We start from the raw sequence: 16,849 nt of genomic DNA, 5'->3' as shown, positions 1-16,849 counted from the left end.
CCTGCCTGCCTGCCTGCCTGCCTGCCTGCCTGCGGACCTGAGATCAGATCCTTTAGCACCATGCCAGGTGCTGGAGTCTCATAATCCTCAACACTTGGGAGGCAGAGACAAGGGAACCACAGAGCCAGCCTCCCCAAACCGTTAGTCAATTCCTGATTCAAACTAATTGGGGAGTAATCAAGAAAGTAGCTGATGCTGATGGCCTCTACATGCCCACGCACGTACGTGTGTACACACACACACACACACACACACACACTTTCAGATTTCACTAAGTACCAAAGTCAGACTTGCTAGAACAAAACTACTTGTCACAAGCACGCTCTCTTGGTCCAATAGTCTATCAGCCCGCCAATAAATGGACAGGGCAGTGCACTGCTACTCGGGTGTGCATCCTGTCTGAACGTCAGTGCAGAGGTTGTTTCTAATTTGGAGTCTAAAGTGACAATCTACTATCATTTTGAGTAGAAATGAGTGAAAGCTGTTAAAAAAAAAATCTCCTCCAACTCCTGACTTGGAAATCTTAGAATGCCAGTTGAAAAAAAAAAAGGTATTGAAGGATAAAAGCTGCTGAAAATACTAGATAAAATAGTAAGAAACTCACTAATGGTTAAAATTGAGGATGCTAAAAATAGCAATTAGATACATACATACATACACACATACATACATGCATTTATATAACTATATGCAACAGCATATATTTATAATGTATATTCATAAAGTTAAGTGTTGTCACTATTAAAGCAGAAATTACATTTATTTTCATTTGTATTAGTTTGGATTAATGCAGAAATTATTTCTATTCTAATTGTTCTAGTTTGAGTCAAAAGAGTTTTTCTAGTCAACTCTGGATATTTTTATTTGTTATGATATATATCTTACTTACCCAGGTTCATCTTAGCCTGGGTATAGTCATTTTGGAAAATCATTTCAAATCACTCAGAGCCAGAGCTGGCCATAAGCTGTGGTTAAATACAGAAGGCATGTTACAGCGAACAGACTTTAACCAGTCAAAGTTGAGAGACTAAGAGACTGCAGCAGAGTCTCACCCCTCCATGAAACATCTCCATCAGACCTCCTCCTCCCGAGACTCAGGGAGTACCCAAGAAGAGGAGGAAAAAGATGAGAAGAGCCAGACTCGGAAATACTGCAAAGTAGCTGCTCATACGGACGCACAACAGCTGTGACAGTATACACAAGACCTATGCAAGGTGAAGCCAGACAAAACTCCCGGCATGGAGTCGGGAGAAAGGTCATGAAGTCCCACCCCTGGCTGAGGAACTATTGACAGTTGATGCTCCTAGGAAGGGGAGAGGCAGTTTTCTTCAGCAATGCGACTCCTCAGAGGTTACCCATGCTCCAGTAACCCTATATACATGCACATGCAGGTAGCACCAAATGGAAACTGGGTGCAAAAACAAAAGCAAACGACAAAAGCCATGAAATTAGGAGAGAATAGTGGGGGCAGGAGGAGTCAGAGATGAGAGAAGGGGGTAAGGACTTGATCAAAACACATATGCATGTAGAAAAACAAAACAAAACAAAAAAAGAACAAGAGGTGCCACCATCAAACATGTTAAGTCACATATTTATGGAGGCCCTATTCGACAATATAGAACCCTAAATTATTCTCAGCAGAGGCTAATCATTAGAAATATGTAACCTAAACAAGACGTCTTTAAATAGAGTTATCTATTTATGCTACCTACTCGCATAAATCTAAACAAAACTCCACATTTCTGTAGAATGCCTCCACAAGACAGCGGAGATTAGCATCCATGGATGGTTGCTTTCCAGTCAAAGCTTAAGTAGCCAGACTCAGAGCAAAGGCAGTTTGTGGGTCACAAGCTTATAGGTATTTTCTCTCCTCTATCTTTTCAAACACATAAGAAAACACTTAAATCATACAATTTTTAAATCAAGGTAATTTCCTCTCTTCCAGCCACTTGAGCAAACCATGCAGCCCAATGAAGTAAGTTTAAATATTACTTAACATGAATTATGAGCACACAGCAGAGTAAGGACCTTTCAACTTCAACTGTGGCAATGAGGGGGCTTCTCCTGGGTTAAACCACAGAAAGTTGACATTTCGGTAAAGCACAACTGGTTTAATTCCAGTAATGTCGTATGTAATGACTTAAGCAATCAATAATATACTCAAACAAAGGAGTTTGGACAACTAGCAACACGCTGGTTTCCATGGTCATCTTCCTAACAACTTGTACCTATACCAAGTTTTGTAGCTTATGTAAATCTAAACTCATTGAGCCCAGCAGCTCCAGGAATCAGGCCATGATCGCTGCTACTTCACAGATGAGGAACATCAGGCTCAAGCATTAAAAAAAATCACTTGTAAGTGTAAATAAAAGTTGAGTCACTTGTGTGAACATCCAAAATGGAAAAGGAATCTAATCCCTTTACTTGGAATCTTTGCGCAAACAGCACCCTTCAAAGGGAGAAAAATCAAAAGCATCTAAACAGCCCCTAGGCCAGCATGATGGTACCCACTGGCTACAAGGACCCCGCCCCCAAGAAGAAAGAAACCGTCTAGGTTCCAGCAATCCACTTCCAGAGTTTACATGCACACAGATTCCATAAATATCTACGTGATAAGAGTCTAGATAGGAATTATCAAGTGCTTTCAAAAAATGTGGGTGGATACTCAAGTACATTCTTATAATTTATTTGCTCACTTCTGCAACTCATACTTTCCTCTGGGACTTAATTTTTTTCCCTCACAGGCCCGCTCTTACCCACAAAGGTCACCTATCTGGTTAACTGTACTCTGCAGCCACAGGAGACCCAAACACAAAGCAAACAATGTGGACCCCATACCATCAATCAGAGTGCCAGCCTGTTTAGCGTCTGGTAAACATGGTCTAGGATGTTGCTCACAGTGGTATCTGTTAACTGAATAAGTAGTCAGTGACTCAAATTGATTTAGGTAATACAGTGACTTCACTTAAACCTCAATGAAGAATTAGCGACTCTGACCATCGTGTCTAACGGATGAAAAGGCTCTTTTATAATGAGGCAATTATATACCAAGTAAGTAATAGTCAGATATAATCAGCTTCTTCCTCAATGATCTACCCATAAAGCAATAACAGACTCTTGCTCATTTACAAATTAACAATAATGTATATTACTGACATTATCTTTAGAGATCTAAACCGATAACCCCTTCCTTACTGGCTCACACCACAGAAGTGTCAGCTTGCAGGGATCAAATCTCGCTTTGGACCAAGGACACAAACGGTTGACTATAAGGAGCTTGCCTTTAATACTTACTCACACAACAGAACACCATTTTCTAGAGAGGCTCGAAAGTCCGTTGTTTCAAAATTCTTCTCAGTTACAGCCTGGAAGACAGATTTGAGCACTAATTACATAGGGTTAAGAACAAGGGAAATTTATCATTGTATTAACTAATCAGCATTTAATGTTTAATCTGAATGGTTTGCTTGTAGCACCAAAAGCCATTCTTCATAGGAAATTATGTATGAGCCTGGGTTACAACTTTTTACTATGAACAAACACACAGAAACAGTGAGTGTTTCCTGAAGTTTAATCATTTTGTGGGACGGTAAACAAAAGTTACTGAATTTCAAAAAGAGCAAGGGTATATAGGAGAGCTTGAAGGGAGAAACGGTAAAGGCAAAATCATATAATTATATTATAATCTCAAAAAATAAATACTTTTTAAAAACTGAATTTCGTGTATTTAATAAAAGAAACTATGGGTGATCCACTAAGAGTAAATGTATACAATTATAATATAAACTTGAAATAGCATTTATATATATGTGCATCATTGATTTCAATTCCATCTTTTTTTTAAAGATTTATTTATTTTATATATATATGAATGAGTACACTGTAGCTGCCTTCAGACACATCAGAAGAGGGCATCAGATCCCACTACAGATGGTTGTGAGCCACCATGTGGTTCCTAGGGATTGAACTCGGGAGCTCTGAAAGTGGTTATGCTCTTAACCACTGAGCCATCTCTGCAGCTCCTCAATTCCATCTTTAAATTTCTCATTTCATTACAAAGCTAAATAGCAGCTATCCCCACCCCCCCACCCCCTTCCCTACCCCCAGACAAGTGTTCAGCAGCTGGCAGCAGGAATCCTTGTCCTAGCTGCCATTCTGGGGGGAAATACATTTTTTGGAATCATGAATTTGAAAGTCATGAATCTTGTATCACAGGCCAGCTAAATGGATCAGACACATGATAGAGAAACGTTCACTATCCACCACCTAACCCACTGTCGCTGATGCCATTTGTAGCTCTTAGTTCTGAGCTGTTAGGTGACAAAAACATAACCACCTTTCTACTCAAAACTACCAGAACAGAGCATGGTGGTGTGGTGTGGGTCTATACTCAGAGAGAGAGAGAGAGAGAGAGAGAGAGAGAGAGAGAGAGACTTCATTTCTCGTAAGTTGGTTTTATAAGAGTCTGGCCAGGCTGTGATATCCTCAAACCCAGGAAAAAGGAATCAGTCACCTACAGTAGAACCAGACAACATGAGCATGAGCCTGGTGTCTCTGTTCTTGCTGGGACAACTGGGCTAAAGACTAACAATAACAAACCAAATAGCTCTTCCCTCTAGGAGCTCAGTCACATAAGTAAAGACATAAGAGCATAGCATTCAGCTTAGACAGAATGATGTACTCCTTTGAGAACTATTTTGAGCGTCCCACCCAAGGATTAGCTCAGATAACCTGTGCAACCAATTCCAGAATTCTCCCACAAACAGATCAGAAACAAACTCAAAAGTGAAGGTGGACCCACGTAAGGAAAACACTAACAGCTCCTTCTTCAGGAATTCTCCTATCCATGAGATGCCTAACACAGTCAGAATCACCATCTCTAACGAAAGCTAATCCCTCAGAACACCAGCATAGGCCAGCCATGACACTCTCAAGCCAATCTAGATGGGAAGCGGAGGCAGAGAAAGAAGAAAGGCTGTGAGCTGCAATGGATAGTGACAGTCACTACAGTGCATGAGCCAGTCCAGAGAGCAAAGTGTTGCAAGAAAGAAGGGAAGGGGCTCGAGTCACACATAGCTAAATTCAACACCACTTCCACTACCTAAGCACTATGTGATCTTAGACACGTGAAACCACCTCTCGTCCAAGTCCGTTCATCTAAAACAGGAAAATCAATCACCTGCCCACTCGTGTATAGATATTTTACAGTATGGAGTGACAATAGCCAAAAAGTGCACACCTTATCTATGACATGACTCAACCCTGCATTTACCACTTGTTGATACTCCGATAATTTAAGACCTAGCCAGACTGGATTATGCCTAGAATATTATTTAATAAAGTTGAGATACTGAAATAGAGCTACTCAGAAACTCCACCTACCCAGAAGAGCTTATTTTAAAAGATAATCAAGATGGAGCTAGAAAATTGGCTCAGTGGTTAAGGTGCACTAGCTGCTCTCCTGAGGAATCAGGTTGGATTCCCACCACCCACTCATAACCATCTTTAACACTAGTGTGAGGGGTTCCAGTGCCCTCTTCTGGTCTCTTCAGGCACTGCATACACATGGTGGATGAACATGCACACATAATTTGTTAATGAATATAAAAAATATTACAGAAAGGCGAAATTCTGATACGATTTCTGCCCCTTTTACTATGGCAAAATACTAATGTATTCAATCTTTCATAAATTCAAACAACGATAAAACCATACTTTACTTATACTGCACTTAAAAAATACAGTTTGACTATATGAACATGATGACATTTTTGTATTTATGTATGCACATGTTCATGGGTGTATGTGTGTGTGTGTGGGGGGGGAGTGTGCTCACTCAGGCCAAAAGACAGTGTCAGATCTCCTACAGTTAGGCTTTCAAGTGATTATGTGCTGAGTAATGTGGGTGCTGAGAATATAACTCAGGTCCCCTCAGAGAGTATCAAGAGCTCTCAACTGTTGAGCCATATCATGAGCCTCTAGTCAAAGATTTTTATTAATAATCTGTATGTCGAGGACATGGAAATCTGGCAGGCTCAGTAAATAAAGAAGGCCAGCATCCCAAAAGCCAGCTTGATTTGTGTATCAGAAGTCTAAAATCTGGGGCCAGACAGATAGCTCAGTGGGTAAATGGGACTGCAGCAAGGCCTGGTGACTGGAGTCTGATGCACAGAACCCACACAGTGGAAAGAGAGGACCCACTCCCACGAGCTGTCCTCTAAGTTACATGCAGGCCGTGTATAGTATGCATGAAGAGCAAATGCCTACACACACACACACACACACACACACACGCACACACACACACACTTTAAAAAGCCTTTAGTCTTCACAGCCTCAGACCAGAGTGAGCAGACCCAGGGAATTTACACTGAGACAAGACCACACAAGGACATACAAAATTAGTTGTGTGAAATCATAGAATAAATGACAGTTGCAAACATCTTAAATTGCCTGGCAATGGGAGATTGATTAGAACATGATAGATACAGATAGGTACACCTGGAAATGTATACAACACTTCAACTCATATAATAAAGGTAGATTTATCTCTTGCAAACAATCCTTAAAATGTTTTCCTATAATTCTTCAAGAAAGCACCATACAAACAGAGCAGAACTAGACCAATAACAATTATTCACAAGTGGTGGAATAAGAGCTATTTTAGGTTTTATTTGCTTTATTTTCTTTAACAAACACAGGTGTCTGTGTAATGAACAGATTGATTTTGAAAGAGCAATCATCAGAAGAAGTCGGACTCTATCAGGCATAGGCAAATGCCTGGGTCTCCTACATCTCACCAAAGACAGCACCACTTTTTACAATGGGTAGTTTCTCATTATCTGTGTGGCTCATTAAACTCAGTCCTCCTCCTCCTCTTCCTCCTCCCTTCTCCGTCCTCTTCTTCTTCCTCCTCCTTCCCCTCCCCATCCTCCTCCTCCTTCTTTATTCCCATTTCACCATTAAGAAATGTGAATCACAGAAGCTGAAATTTCCAGAAAAGCACCCCACACAACAGACTCTAAAACCCAACAGCAGCGAAAGGGAGAGTGACAAGGGCATCAGATGGTGAGGTGGTGGAAAGATATAAACAAATGAGTAATTCACTGTGTTCCAGCTACTTAGAGTTTAGAAGTCTAAATTAATGTACATCACCATTGTGCCTTCAAAATCAATTCCTAAGTGTAGAAAATATAAAAAGCAATTCAGACTTTTTTTAAAGTTTTTAATTGTCTAACTTCAACATGCATTGTCCTAACACAAATCGAGTACATGTATGCACACATACGTGTGTTCCTGTCTGTATGTGTATATGAAAGAGAATGAAAATAAAATGTTGATACTGGAAGATTTTATACAATGAGAATTCTTTTTGGATACTTAAACCTTCTCTACGTATTTTGTGACTATTAGAAAAGGCAATGGAAATGTGTACCTTTAATCCCAGCACTTGGGAGGCAGAGGCAGGCGAATTTCTGATTTCGAGGCCAGCCTGGCCTACAGAGTGAGTTCCAGGAAAGCCAGGGTGATCCAGAAAAACCCTGTTTCAGAAAAAAACAAACAAGAAAGAAAGGAAAAGAGAAAGAAAGAAAGAAAGAAAGAAAGCTTGCATACTATATGTCTGTTATGTACTGAGATAGGAGATGGGTTATCCCATCTCAGTAACCCAAAGAAACCTGATTAATTTTTTTAAAGATGTATTTATTGTTATATGTAAGTACACTGTAGCTGTCTTCAGACACACCAGAAGAGGCCGTCTTATTACAGATGGTTGTGAGCCACCATGTGGTTGCTGGGATTTGAACTCAGGACCTTCAGAAGCAGTCAGTGCTCTTTCCCACTGAGCCATCTCACCAGCCCCTGATTAATTTTTAAGCGGCAATTTGTACAACCATATAAAAGTAAAGTCGGCTACAACCCTGCCTAAAGAACTAAAGTGAAATGATACAAAACTCTGAGAGCTTTAAAACACAGGAAAGCAGAAATTCACAGTAAGAATTTCTTTCAATACAAGAGGCCACCTGAGTAGCATTCCTTAAAACCATTTCCTAACATCTCCTGGGGCCCAGGTAAGGCCAGGTCAGGATGCTGGCACCCATGAACCTGTGTTCCAACTCTCGCTCCACTACTACCTACCAATGACTGTAGATACACTTCCTAGTTTGTGCTCATCTGTGAAATGGAGATGAACGATATCTCTCTGTCCTGTGGAGTCGGGCTGAGAATGAAGTGAGGCGATACACATGAGATCCACAGCACTTGCCTGGTTCAGCAGCAGTCCCAAACAGCTATCACTGCAGCCGCTCTCCAACCAGAGAGCCTTCCCCAGTAGAGAAAGAGCTTTCTCAGAGAAAATGGGTGTCTAATTTGCAAGGTATTAATATAACATTCTTTACTTAAAGAAAGACTCTGACTCTACAACTACTAAATCAATTCCGTATCTGGAAACATTGTAAAAATTAAAATGACCTATAAAACACCTCATAGCATGGTGAAGGCAGTTTGTTTCTAAAAATTAAATTATACTTTCAAATGAGGTCCCATCCTAACATTAGGAAGAAAAATATTTGGAAGAAATCAGAGTTCTGAAAAAAACTCTCTGGCAGTTTTTGTCATTTGGGTCTTCAATGATTGTAAACCTTACTCATTAGTAAGCTATTTAAGGTGTGATACATTTTACGTAATGAGGCTGTGAATCATAGGATTAAGTAATAGAGACCATGGGCTTTCCACTTAAGTTATCAAAAGTCAAAACAAACAGGCGTGATCTCCTTGTGGCTAACCACACCTTCCATTCTGTACAATCTCTCTCGGTCTCTGTCACTCTCTCTGTCTCTGTCTCTCTCTCTCTTCCTCCCTCCCCTATCTCTCTCTCTCTTTCTCCCTTCCCCCCTTTCCATGTGGTCCAGTTAAATAAAATCAACATCACCTTAAATAATTCGAGGCCATATTCATTCAGATAGGGTTTAAACTCAGGCCCATCTCACATCACATCACATAGTGCTGATTAAAATGACAACTTAGACACCTGATTGTCAAAAGGAAAGAAATAGATGTGCTCTCTATTCTTCACAGTGCACAAAAGATATCTGAAAATATTTAGCCAGCTCTAGAGCAGAAGGGCAAGCAGTCTAGCCCAGGCTCCTCCTCCTTGCAGGATGGCATGTGTCCCCATGTGCTATGTGGTCATCCTGTTGGGAGGAAGCCATTGTGTGACAGATCCAAGCTGGGGCTCCTGGGTGAGATGCCTGCTGAAAGTCATAATTAAGCTAATGGAGTATAGGAGGGACAGAGCTGGCGCCAGGACACACTGCGTAGCAGTGCTGCCAAACCTGTCTAGCAACCTGTAGCCTCCGAAGCCATTAATAGAGAGTTTTTAAAGGGCAAATCTTGTGGAAGAAAATATTAGCTAATGCCAGAGTCAGCAACTGTCAAGTTCATAAGCATTCAAATGCAGCACTATTTTGTTACAAAATGTCTAAATTCAACAAATTTACCTTTTGAAACCTTTCTTCTCTGACTGATGGTTTTAGTCTAATCCTTTCAGTGGATAAGATTTCTCGCCAACTTTGAGCAACAACTTTCCCCAAAGTTCCATAACTGAGTTCTAATTCTGACCATATGAACCCTATAACTTAAATTCAAGCATTCTAGAAACTTCTCAAAGACCGTTTCATGTCTGCCTTGTTATCAGCAAAACACCCGTTAGTAAACTCCCATCAGCAAACACACACCTTAAAACCTTTCTCACCATCTTATGTCACCATTGAAAAGTGTCCTCAATCCTGAAGGCTGTCTCTATATTTTGTGTAAGTCAAGGCTACAGAAATCAAGGCTTGTATGCATTTGTTTAGAAAGGGAAAGGAGGGGTCATTTACTGGCCAACACTAGCTATGAGCCTCACTTCCACTAACAGCTGATTCCAAATTGTCACCTCACAACTAACTTAGCAGCTACTAGAATATGGTCCAGGGACAAAAGGGAGAGGGTAGAATGACCTATACTTGGCCAGAGTTTCCATGCTCTGGGCAGCGCAGGTATAGGGGTGATGGCAGCATCTGGGTCCCAGGTGGGGGGGACCAGGAGGATGGGGGTTGGGGAGGGGCGGGGGACGGATGGGGCAGAGATAACGAGATAGCTGCAAGGGGTCCCTTGGCCTCCCAAAAAGCCAAGGACTTAAGTCCCAGCCTCTGGACATCACAGGTGCTGCTGGATGTTGCAGAGGGGCCGAGAACAAGGGGAGAGGGGAGAGAGGAAAAAGGCAGCAGCACGGCTGTTCTATGCTAGCATAGGACAGGAGAGTTCTCAGTCCGGCCTCACAGCTGCAAACGTCGGGGAGGTGGGTCATCACGGCAGGTCTAGTTAAGAGGAAACAATCGTAAGATGGTTTATTATAGAAAAGAGAGAAGAGGCCGGCCATGACCACGTGGAGAGAGAGAAAGGAGGAGGAGGAGAGGAGAGGAGAAGAAGAGGGGGGGTGCAAAAAGGAAGAAAGCAAGAGAGCAAGCGAGGGCAAGAGAGAGGGGAGAATGAGAGAGAGGAGGGGCAAACCGCCCCTTATATTGTGAGGCTGAGCTAACAGTGGGGTGGAGCATACCTCCATCTGACTGTGGTCAGATGTCTGGGTGTAGGGCCCAGCTAGAGTGCTGGGAGCTGGGGCATGGTCTACATGATAGAACACACCTCTCCTGGCAGGAGGCCGTGGGGGGTTGTGACTGAAACAGGAGCCAGGGACCCAGGAGGCATGGCTGAACTCCTTCTGCCCCATGCAGGCAGAAATTACCACACACCAGATCACTGGGGTTCCAGACCTGTACTCAACCAGGACCAGGTTGCCTGAATAGACCACTGCCCCACAATCTCCTAACGAGATGAGCCCTTCCTGAAGAAGAAGCTGTAGGCTACTAGGTACAAAGGGAGCTAACAAGCTTTTCAGTCCACCTCTAGAGCTTGCAAGGAGTCCAACCCCACCCCTTCTCCATTTTGGAAGCAACCACTGCATATCTCCATGATTCCACAAAACAACTCACTTTCCAGTAACATTCCAGGAATCATGTCTATCTACTGCTGTTTATAATACAGTAACTTTGACAGATCTCTTTAACTACACGGGTCCAAAATTCACAAATCCAAGGATGATGGCTCACAGCACACATTAGGCAAAAATGTAATTCAAGAGAACAAGGGTCTACCTCATACCTCTTTCCTTTTTCAAAGTAAATTTATTGAAGTCTACTTGTTGTATTAGGAAAGCTAATTTTTCCCCAAAAAGATAGGTCTTAGCTTGTAAATTATGCTCACAAAGAGTACCCCTCCCTTCCAAAGAAGAATTAGGAGTCAGAGATACTTAGATGGGAGGTCCCAAGTTCCCTGGACAATGAAAGAAGCATCCTAATTTCTCCTGACCTTGGTTCCCTCAGCTACCAACCAAGCACATATGATGCCAGGCTATTCTAGCTCTATGCTTTGGAGCCCATCAGCCTTCCTGACTTTATGCCTTAAATGTGAAATATCTCCCATAGGCTCATGTGTTTGAGCACGTGGTCCTTAGATGACGTTGTTTTTAGAAGTTGTGGACTCTTTAGGAGATGTGGCCTCACCAGGAAGAGTGGATTACTTACTGTGTGACACCTTTGTAGCTTTCCCTGCTTCCTATCAGGACTCTGCTTCCAGGTCTACAAAGGTACAAATCAGTGACCTCAACCTCCTGCATTGACAACCTACCACCATGGAGAGAATCCCCCTCAGACCATGAGGCAGAATAAATCCCTGCTCCTTTCAGCTGTCCTTCCTTGTCAGGCACTTGGCTATAATAACCAAAAAAGTAACCAATATACCCCAGAAAAGTAAGTTACAGAAACTTACTGACGTTGAAACTTGGGTCAGTAAGCTTTGAACATCAAATTTAGTGACCTCTAAGTACAGAGAGGACCCTACCTCCTATGCCTCACACACCCCAGTCCCTACCACAGGCTCTATGTCCCTCCGCTTCTCATTGGCTTAGATGCAGCTGACCTGTGTATGCTCAGAACTCATGGGAAAGCCAATTGTTCCTCCTAGGACTATGTACAGGCAAGATGATAAAACTTTGGGTTATATGAGGTAGACCTCCGGGGGAAGAAGGTGACTTAACCTTTGGAGAAAGACACAGCTTTGATTCCTAGGCTCACTTTATTCACATAGCCAACAACTTACATGGTGAGAAACAAATCCTACATCTGCCAGTTGCTCAAAAATAAAAACCAAGGTCTGGGAAAACACATCACTCTAGTGTCCTGGCTTGTATTGGGTCAACTTGACATCTGAAAGAAGTCATCTGAGAGGAGACGTTAACTGAGACAACGCCTCTGGAAGACCAGGCTATAGGGAGACAAGCCTAGGAAGCATTTTGGTTTTTGACTAGTGATCAGTAGGAGAGGGCCCAGCCCATTGTGGGTGGGGACACCCCTGGGATGGGATGGTGGTCCTAGGGGTTAAGAAAACAGTCTGAGCAAGTCATGGGAGTTAGCCAGTAAGCAGTATTTCCTAATGGCCTCTGTTATCAGCTTCCGCCTCCAAGTCCTCTCCTCCTGCAGTAACTGTCCTGACTTCCCTCAGTGATAGACTCGCCTTGAGGTATAAGCAAAATAAACCCATTCCCCCATACCTTGTTTTTGGTCATGGTGTTTCATCACAGCAGTAGTAACCATAACTAAGACACTTTGGTGATACACCCCCGTAGATGGGAATGACCCTTTAAATGAGAGCTTGTACCATGGTAGACTTGCTATTTGAAAGTTTTCCTGGACTAGAAGTTAGCTTGCCAGTTAAACTGTCTTCTTAAAAAAAAAAAAATTATTTTGTCTATTTACTGAAAAGTTAATAAAAAAAAATAAGCTGTCTTTACTTCCCCTTTAAGAGTCTAGCCTTGTTTTGAAATATGTGGGCAAAGTGGTATTTTAAGGCTAGGCATCTCTGTGAACTGTGGTTAAATCTATGAATTGCAGCATGTGAACTGGTGAACTGATATTGTATGTTCAGCAAATAACATAGCTTCAAGGGGCATGATTCCCCAATCACTAGCCTCAATTAAGCTTTGGCATGGTACTACATAATATTCCAGAATGTACCAGAACTATTTTTGCCAATACTAATATCATCCGATAGCAAAGCCAAGGCCAACTCACAGGTCTTCCAAGTTTGTGGTCATCAGAATTGCACAGATCACCAATTCTAAACAGAATCCAACGTTTCATGGTGGTCACAAGCCTAAACATTTTTCCAAGGCCACTGGCCTCTTCCAGACCTTCCTCTAAGAGTGGGTAATTACGCCTCCCAAGGCAAGCTCCTCAGGCCCACGGGCCCACACAAGGGAAGAAACAGCAAAAACTGAAAGAGTCTAAACACTTGAGGTTCTCATTTAGTCATCATGAAGCCAAATACCAGCTAAGCTACATTCCCCGAGCAAAGAAAAGAAGTAAAATCATTTCTGATGCAGGACAAGTTGCACCCCAAGCGCCATAATCCACTTTAATCTTATAGTTCAAGCTAATCTCCCTAAGTGGCTGTAGGGATGGAGCCCAAAGATGAACATGAATGGGAAGGACTAAGTAAAACTACAAGAAGAAAGGAAGAGTCCTTCCTGGGCTGACAGTAGGCACAAATTTGCTAGTGACACAAAAGCCAAGTCCACATATGAGCCCTGTTAGCCACAAGTTAAGTTCTCTGAAGACACCAAACCCCCAAACTGTGCTCTTTTTACACATCTATTTTGCTAGTACCTACTACCTCTAAAGAATAAATTTTATTTACAAACGTAGGTATAGGTTCATATTCCAATTTAAACTGTTGCAAGTGGTATAGAAAGTATTCAAGAAGAAGTCTCCCCAAAGCCCTGACTAGCGCATGAATTATTTTTTTTTTTCCAGAACAACGAGTTTTTAAGTAGTGGGTACACAAGTTATAAGTGGAGGTGAACATCCATTATCAGAATATTTCAAGTGTAGTTATAATGCTTAATATAATCACGGGTTTTCAAGAGTCAAAAGGTGCTCTTGTTTTGTGCAGAAATGTCTCACACACAGGAACAGGTCTCAACAACCACGTGCTTACCTCCCCATGAGTTCCCGTGAGAGTCATCACTGTGGGAAACATTCATTTTCAGCAATGGTGTGGCTACATTACAGTTCCAGGTGGAGAGTCACTGCTTAGTCCTATATGGACTTCAAATTGAGAGGTCTACCCTTCAGTAACAATGATATAGTTTGGCATCAAGAGACAGAGTTCGTATGTCTGTGATATAAACATCCCACTCACGGCTCTTTGTGGATGTCTACTCCTAAGTTTGTCTGTGGCACCAATCAACAGGGAGGCAGTTCTTCAGGAATCTACTTGTCAAGCTCCGAATAACCAACTCAACCATGAATTCCCAGGAAACGAAGAGAGAGTTACAATTCTACCCCTACTATCAACTCCAAGAAAATGAAAACCTTACTAGAGTGATTTGTTTAAAAGTTAGAGAATAGCCGGGCGGTGATGGCACATGCCTTAATCCCAGCACTTGGGAGGCAGAGGCGGATGGATTTCTGAGTTCAAGTCCAGCCTGGTCTACAGAGTGAGTTCCAGGACTGCCAGGACTATACAGAGAAACCCTGTCTCGAAAAAACAAAACAAACAAACAAACAAACAAACAAAAAGGGCTGGAGAGATGGCTCAGAGATTAAGAGTACTGACTGCTCTTCTGAAGGTCTTGAGTTCAAGTCCCAGCAACCACATGGTGGCTCACAACCATCCGTAATGAGATCTGAATGCCCTCTTCTGGGGTGTCTGAAGACAGCTATAGTGTACTTATATATAATAATAAATAATTTTTTTAAAAAAAACTTAGAGAATAATTTTTAAATACCAGTTGGGAGTTTTAGACATATACTATTCCATATACAGAAACCCATAGACATTAATTAATTGGGTTTCCTCCCCAATACTGGTGGCCTAAGGAATCCTTCTTCAGGAAACCCAGTGACCTCCCTTAGCAATGTTGATGCAGTATGTTGAGAACTATAACTTCTCTTTGAAAATAGAGAACGGTATCCGGACAGTCTTACCTCACAACCAAGAGCGCCTGGCCCTGAGTAATGAGCAGCCATGTGGAGGGAAGTTCCTGCTACCCTTTTGTCTCCTTGCCTGGCTTGTGAACACCACGTTATAGACTCACGGTGCTCATTCCATAGGAAGGACTCACTGGTCAACTCTAAACTGAGTATTGAGACCAGCCGTCTGAGGAGCTAGTGAAACATAGCCCAGTTCCTAGGCCTTTCTCTGAAAGATTCTGATTCAAATGACTTGGGCTGGCCTAGAAGTTCTCCTCTGACTCAGTGTGACACTGAGATGTTTGGATGGAAAGGGCTTAGGACCTGCCACGCTGGGCAGATCCCGCTGGCATGTGTTTGGCTTCAAACAGGTACCTCAGGCTTCCTTATGAGAGAACAAATTTGCACCAAACTGTCACCTCTGGTGAACTAAAGCCATGGGCTCTTCCTCAGAAGACAAAGGAAAACAAAGCCAGAAATCGTCTCTGTTCTTTGCTGCCACTGTCTGGTATATTCTCAGTACTGCAGGGTCTCAATATTAATGACTGGATCCAGGCACAGTATTAAAAAGCATTTTAACAAAACAGCCCATTGTGAGGTTTAAAACACAACATAAGGTTGTATTTGGTGAAAGTGGGAAATATTTTTATAATACCACATAATTGTAGGATTTTTTAAGTATGCAAAAGCGTCTGAAGTGTTCCCACAGAACCATTGTTGGACCACTCAGATAGATTTGGGCACTTTCTACATAAAAGTTTGTATATTAAAGTAGAGAATTGGTTTGCTTGTAGATTTGTGACCCTCCATGGAACAACTTTGTATAGATAAAGTAATTTTAAGAGAAGCCTGACAGATAGCTCAATGCCACAACAACTAGTCAAGCGTAGGTGAAGGCCTGGGTTCAGTCCTCAACACTACATTTTTTAAAAAATATTTATTTTATTTATTTTATGTATATGAGTACACTGTAGCTGTACAGATGGCCATGAGCCATCATGTATATAGCTGCTGGGAATTGAACTCAGGACCTTTGGAAGAGCAGTCGGTTCTCTTACCCTCTAAGCCATCTGGCCAGCCCAACACTACATTTTTATAGAAAGAAATCCTGACATAAGAAGTGTTCAGATGCCAAACACGTACTCATCTTAAGACTTCTCAGGGTCCTCTCAGCCCTTCCACAACAGGAGACTTTCCTGGGGCTCATGAGCATGGCTAACACAGAAATCTGCTTCCCGGGCCTAGGGTTACCATGTGGCAGGCAGTTCAGATCCTTGCTTGACTATGAATCCAAACTGGGAGAGTGTGTGGCAGGATGGGACTGGATAGGAAGCAGGAGGGCATGGGTTAATCAGGAAAGCTCCAACAGAATGATTTGCTTCACCTGGGCTGCAAACCACTCTGGCCCGTCCTTGCAGGCCATCCTTCTGCCTCAACTTTACTCTCCCAGCTGAGTATGTCATCTAGAAGGATCTTGCCTCAGTCCTCACCTCCAGTCTGATGGGTGAGCAGCCCTCTGAGAACCAAGCACGCCTCACTTTCTGTTGAAATTTATGTTTTCTGCACTGTTCAAACTCAAGCCTCAGAGGCTCTGTCCTTCCTCAGCGTTCCAGATCCACACACCCCGCCCACACAGGTTCTAGTCTGCACCTGGCACAGATAGGAACTCAGTCTCCTCGGATGGATGGATGGGTGGATGGATGGATGAGTGGATGGGTGGGTGGATGAATGGGTGAGTGGATGGATGGATGAGTGGATGGGTGGGTGGGTGAGTGGATAGG

General features: G+C 42.5%; 1 protein-coding gene across 14 annotated transcripts in view; it reads right to left on the bottom strand.

Annotated features, from left to right (window-relative positions):
• The window catches only part of Lmo7 (LIM domain 7), a 195,364-nt gene that overhangs the window by 129,785 nt on the left and 48,730 nt on the right, over window positions 1-16,849 (bottom strand). For all 14 annotated transcript variants that reach the window (XM_031363014.1, XM_031363015.1, XM_031363018.1 and 11 more), the window contains one exon: window positions 3,295-3,365. In XM_031363014.1, coding sequence (XP_031218874.1) covers window positions 3,295-3,365 — 71 coding nt within the window. The remainder of the gene's footprint in view (window positions 1-3,294; window positions 3,366-16,849) is intronic.

This window comes from Mastomys coucha, unplaced genomic scaffold (genome assembly GCF_008632895.1).
Source record: "Mastomys coucha isolate ucsf_1 unplaced genomic scaffold, UCSF_Mcou_1 pScaffold9, whole genome shotgun sequence".
NCBI classification, from domain to species: Eukaryota; Metazoa; Chordata; class Mammalia; order Rodentia; family Muridae; genus Mastomys; species Mastomys coucha.
Note: the sequence above shows the minus strand (reverse complement) of the source record. Positions and strands in the feature narration are given on the sequence as shown.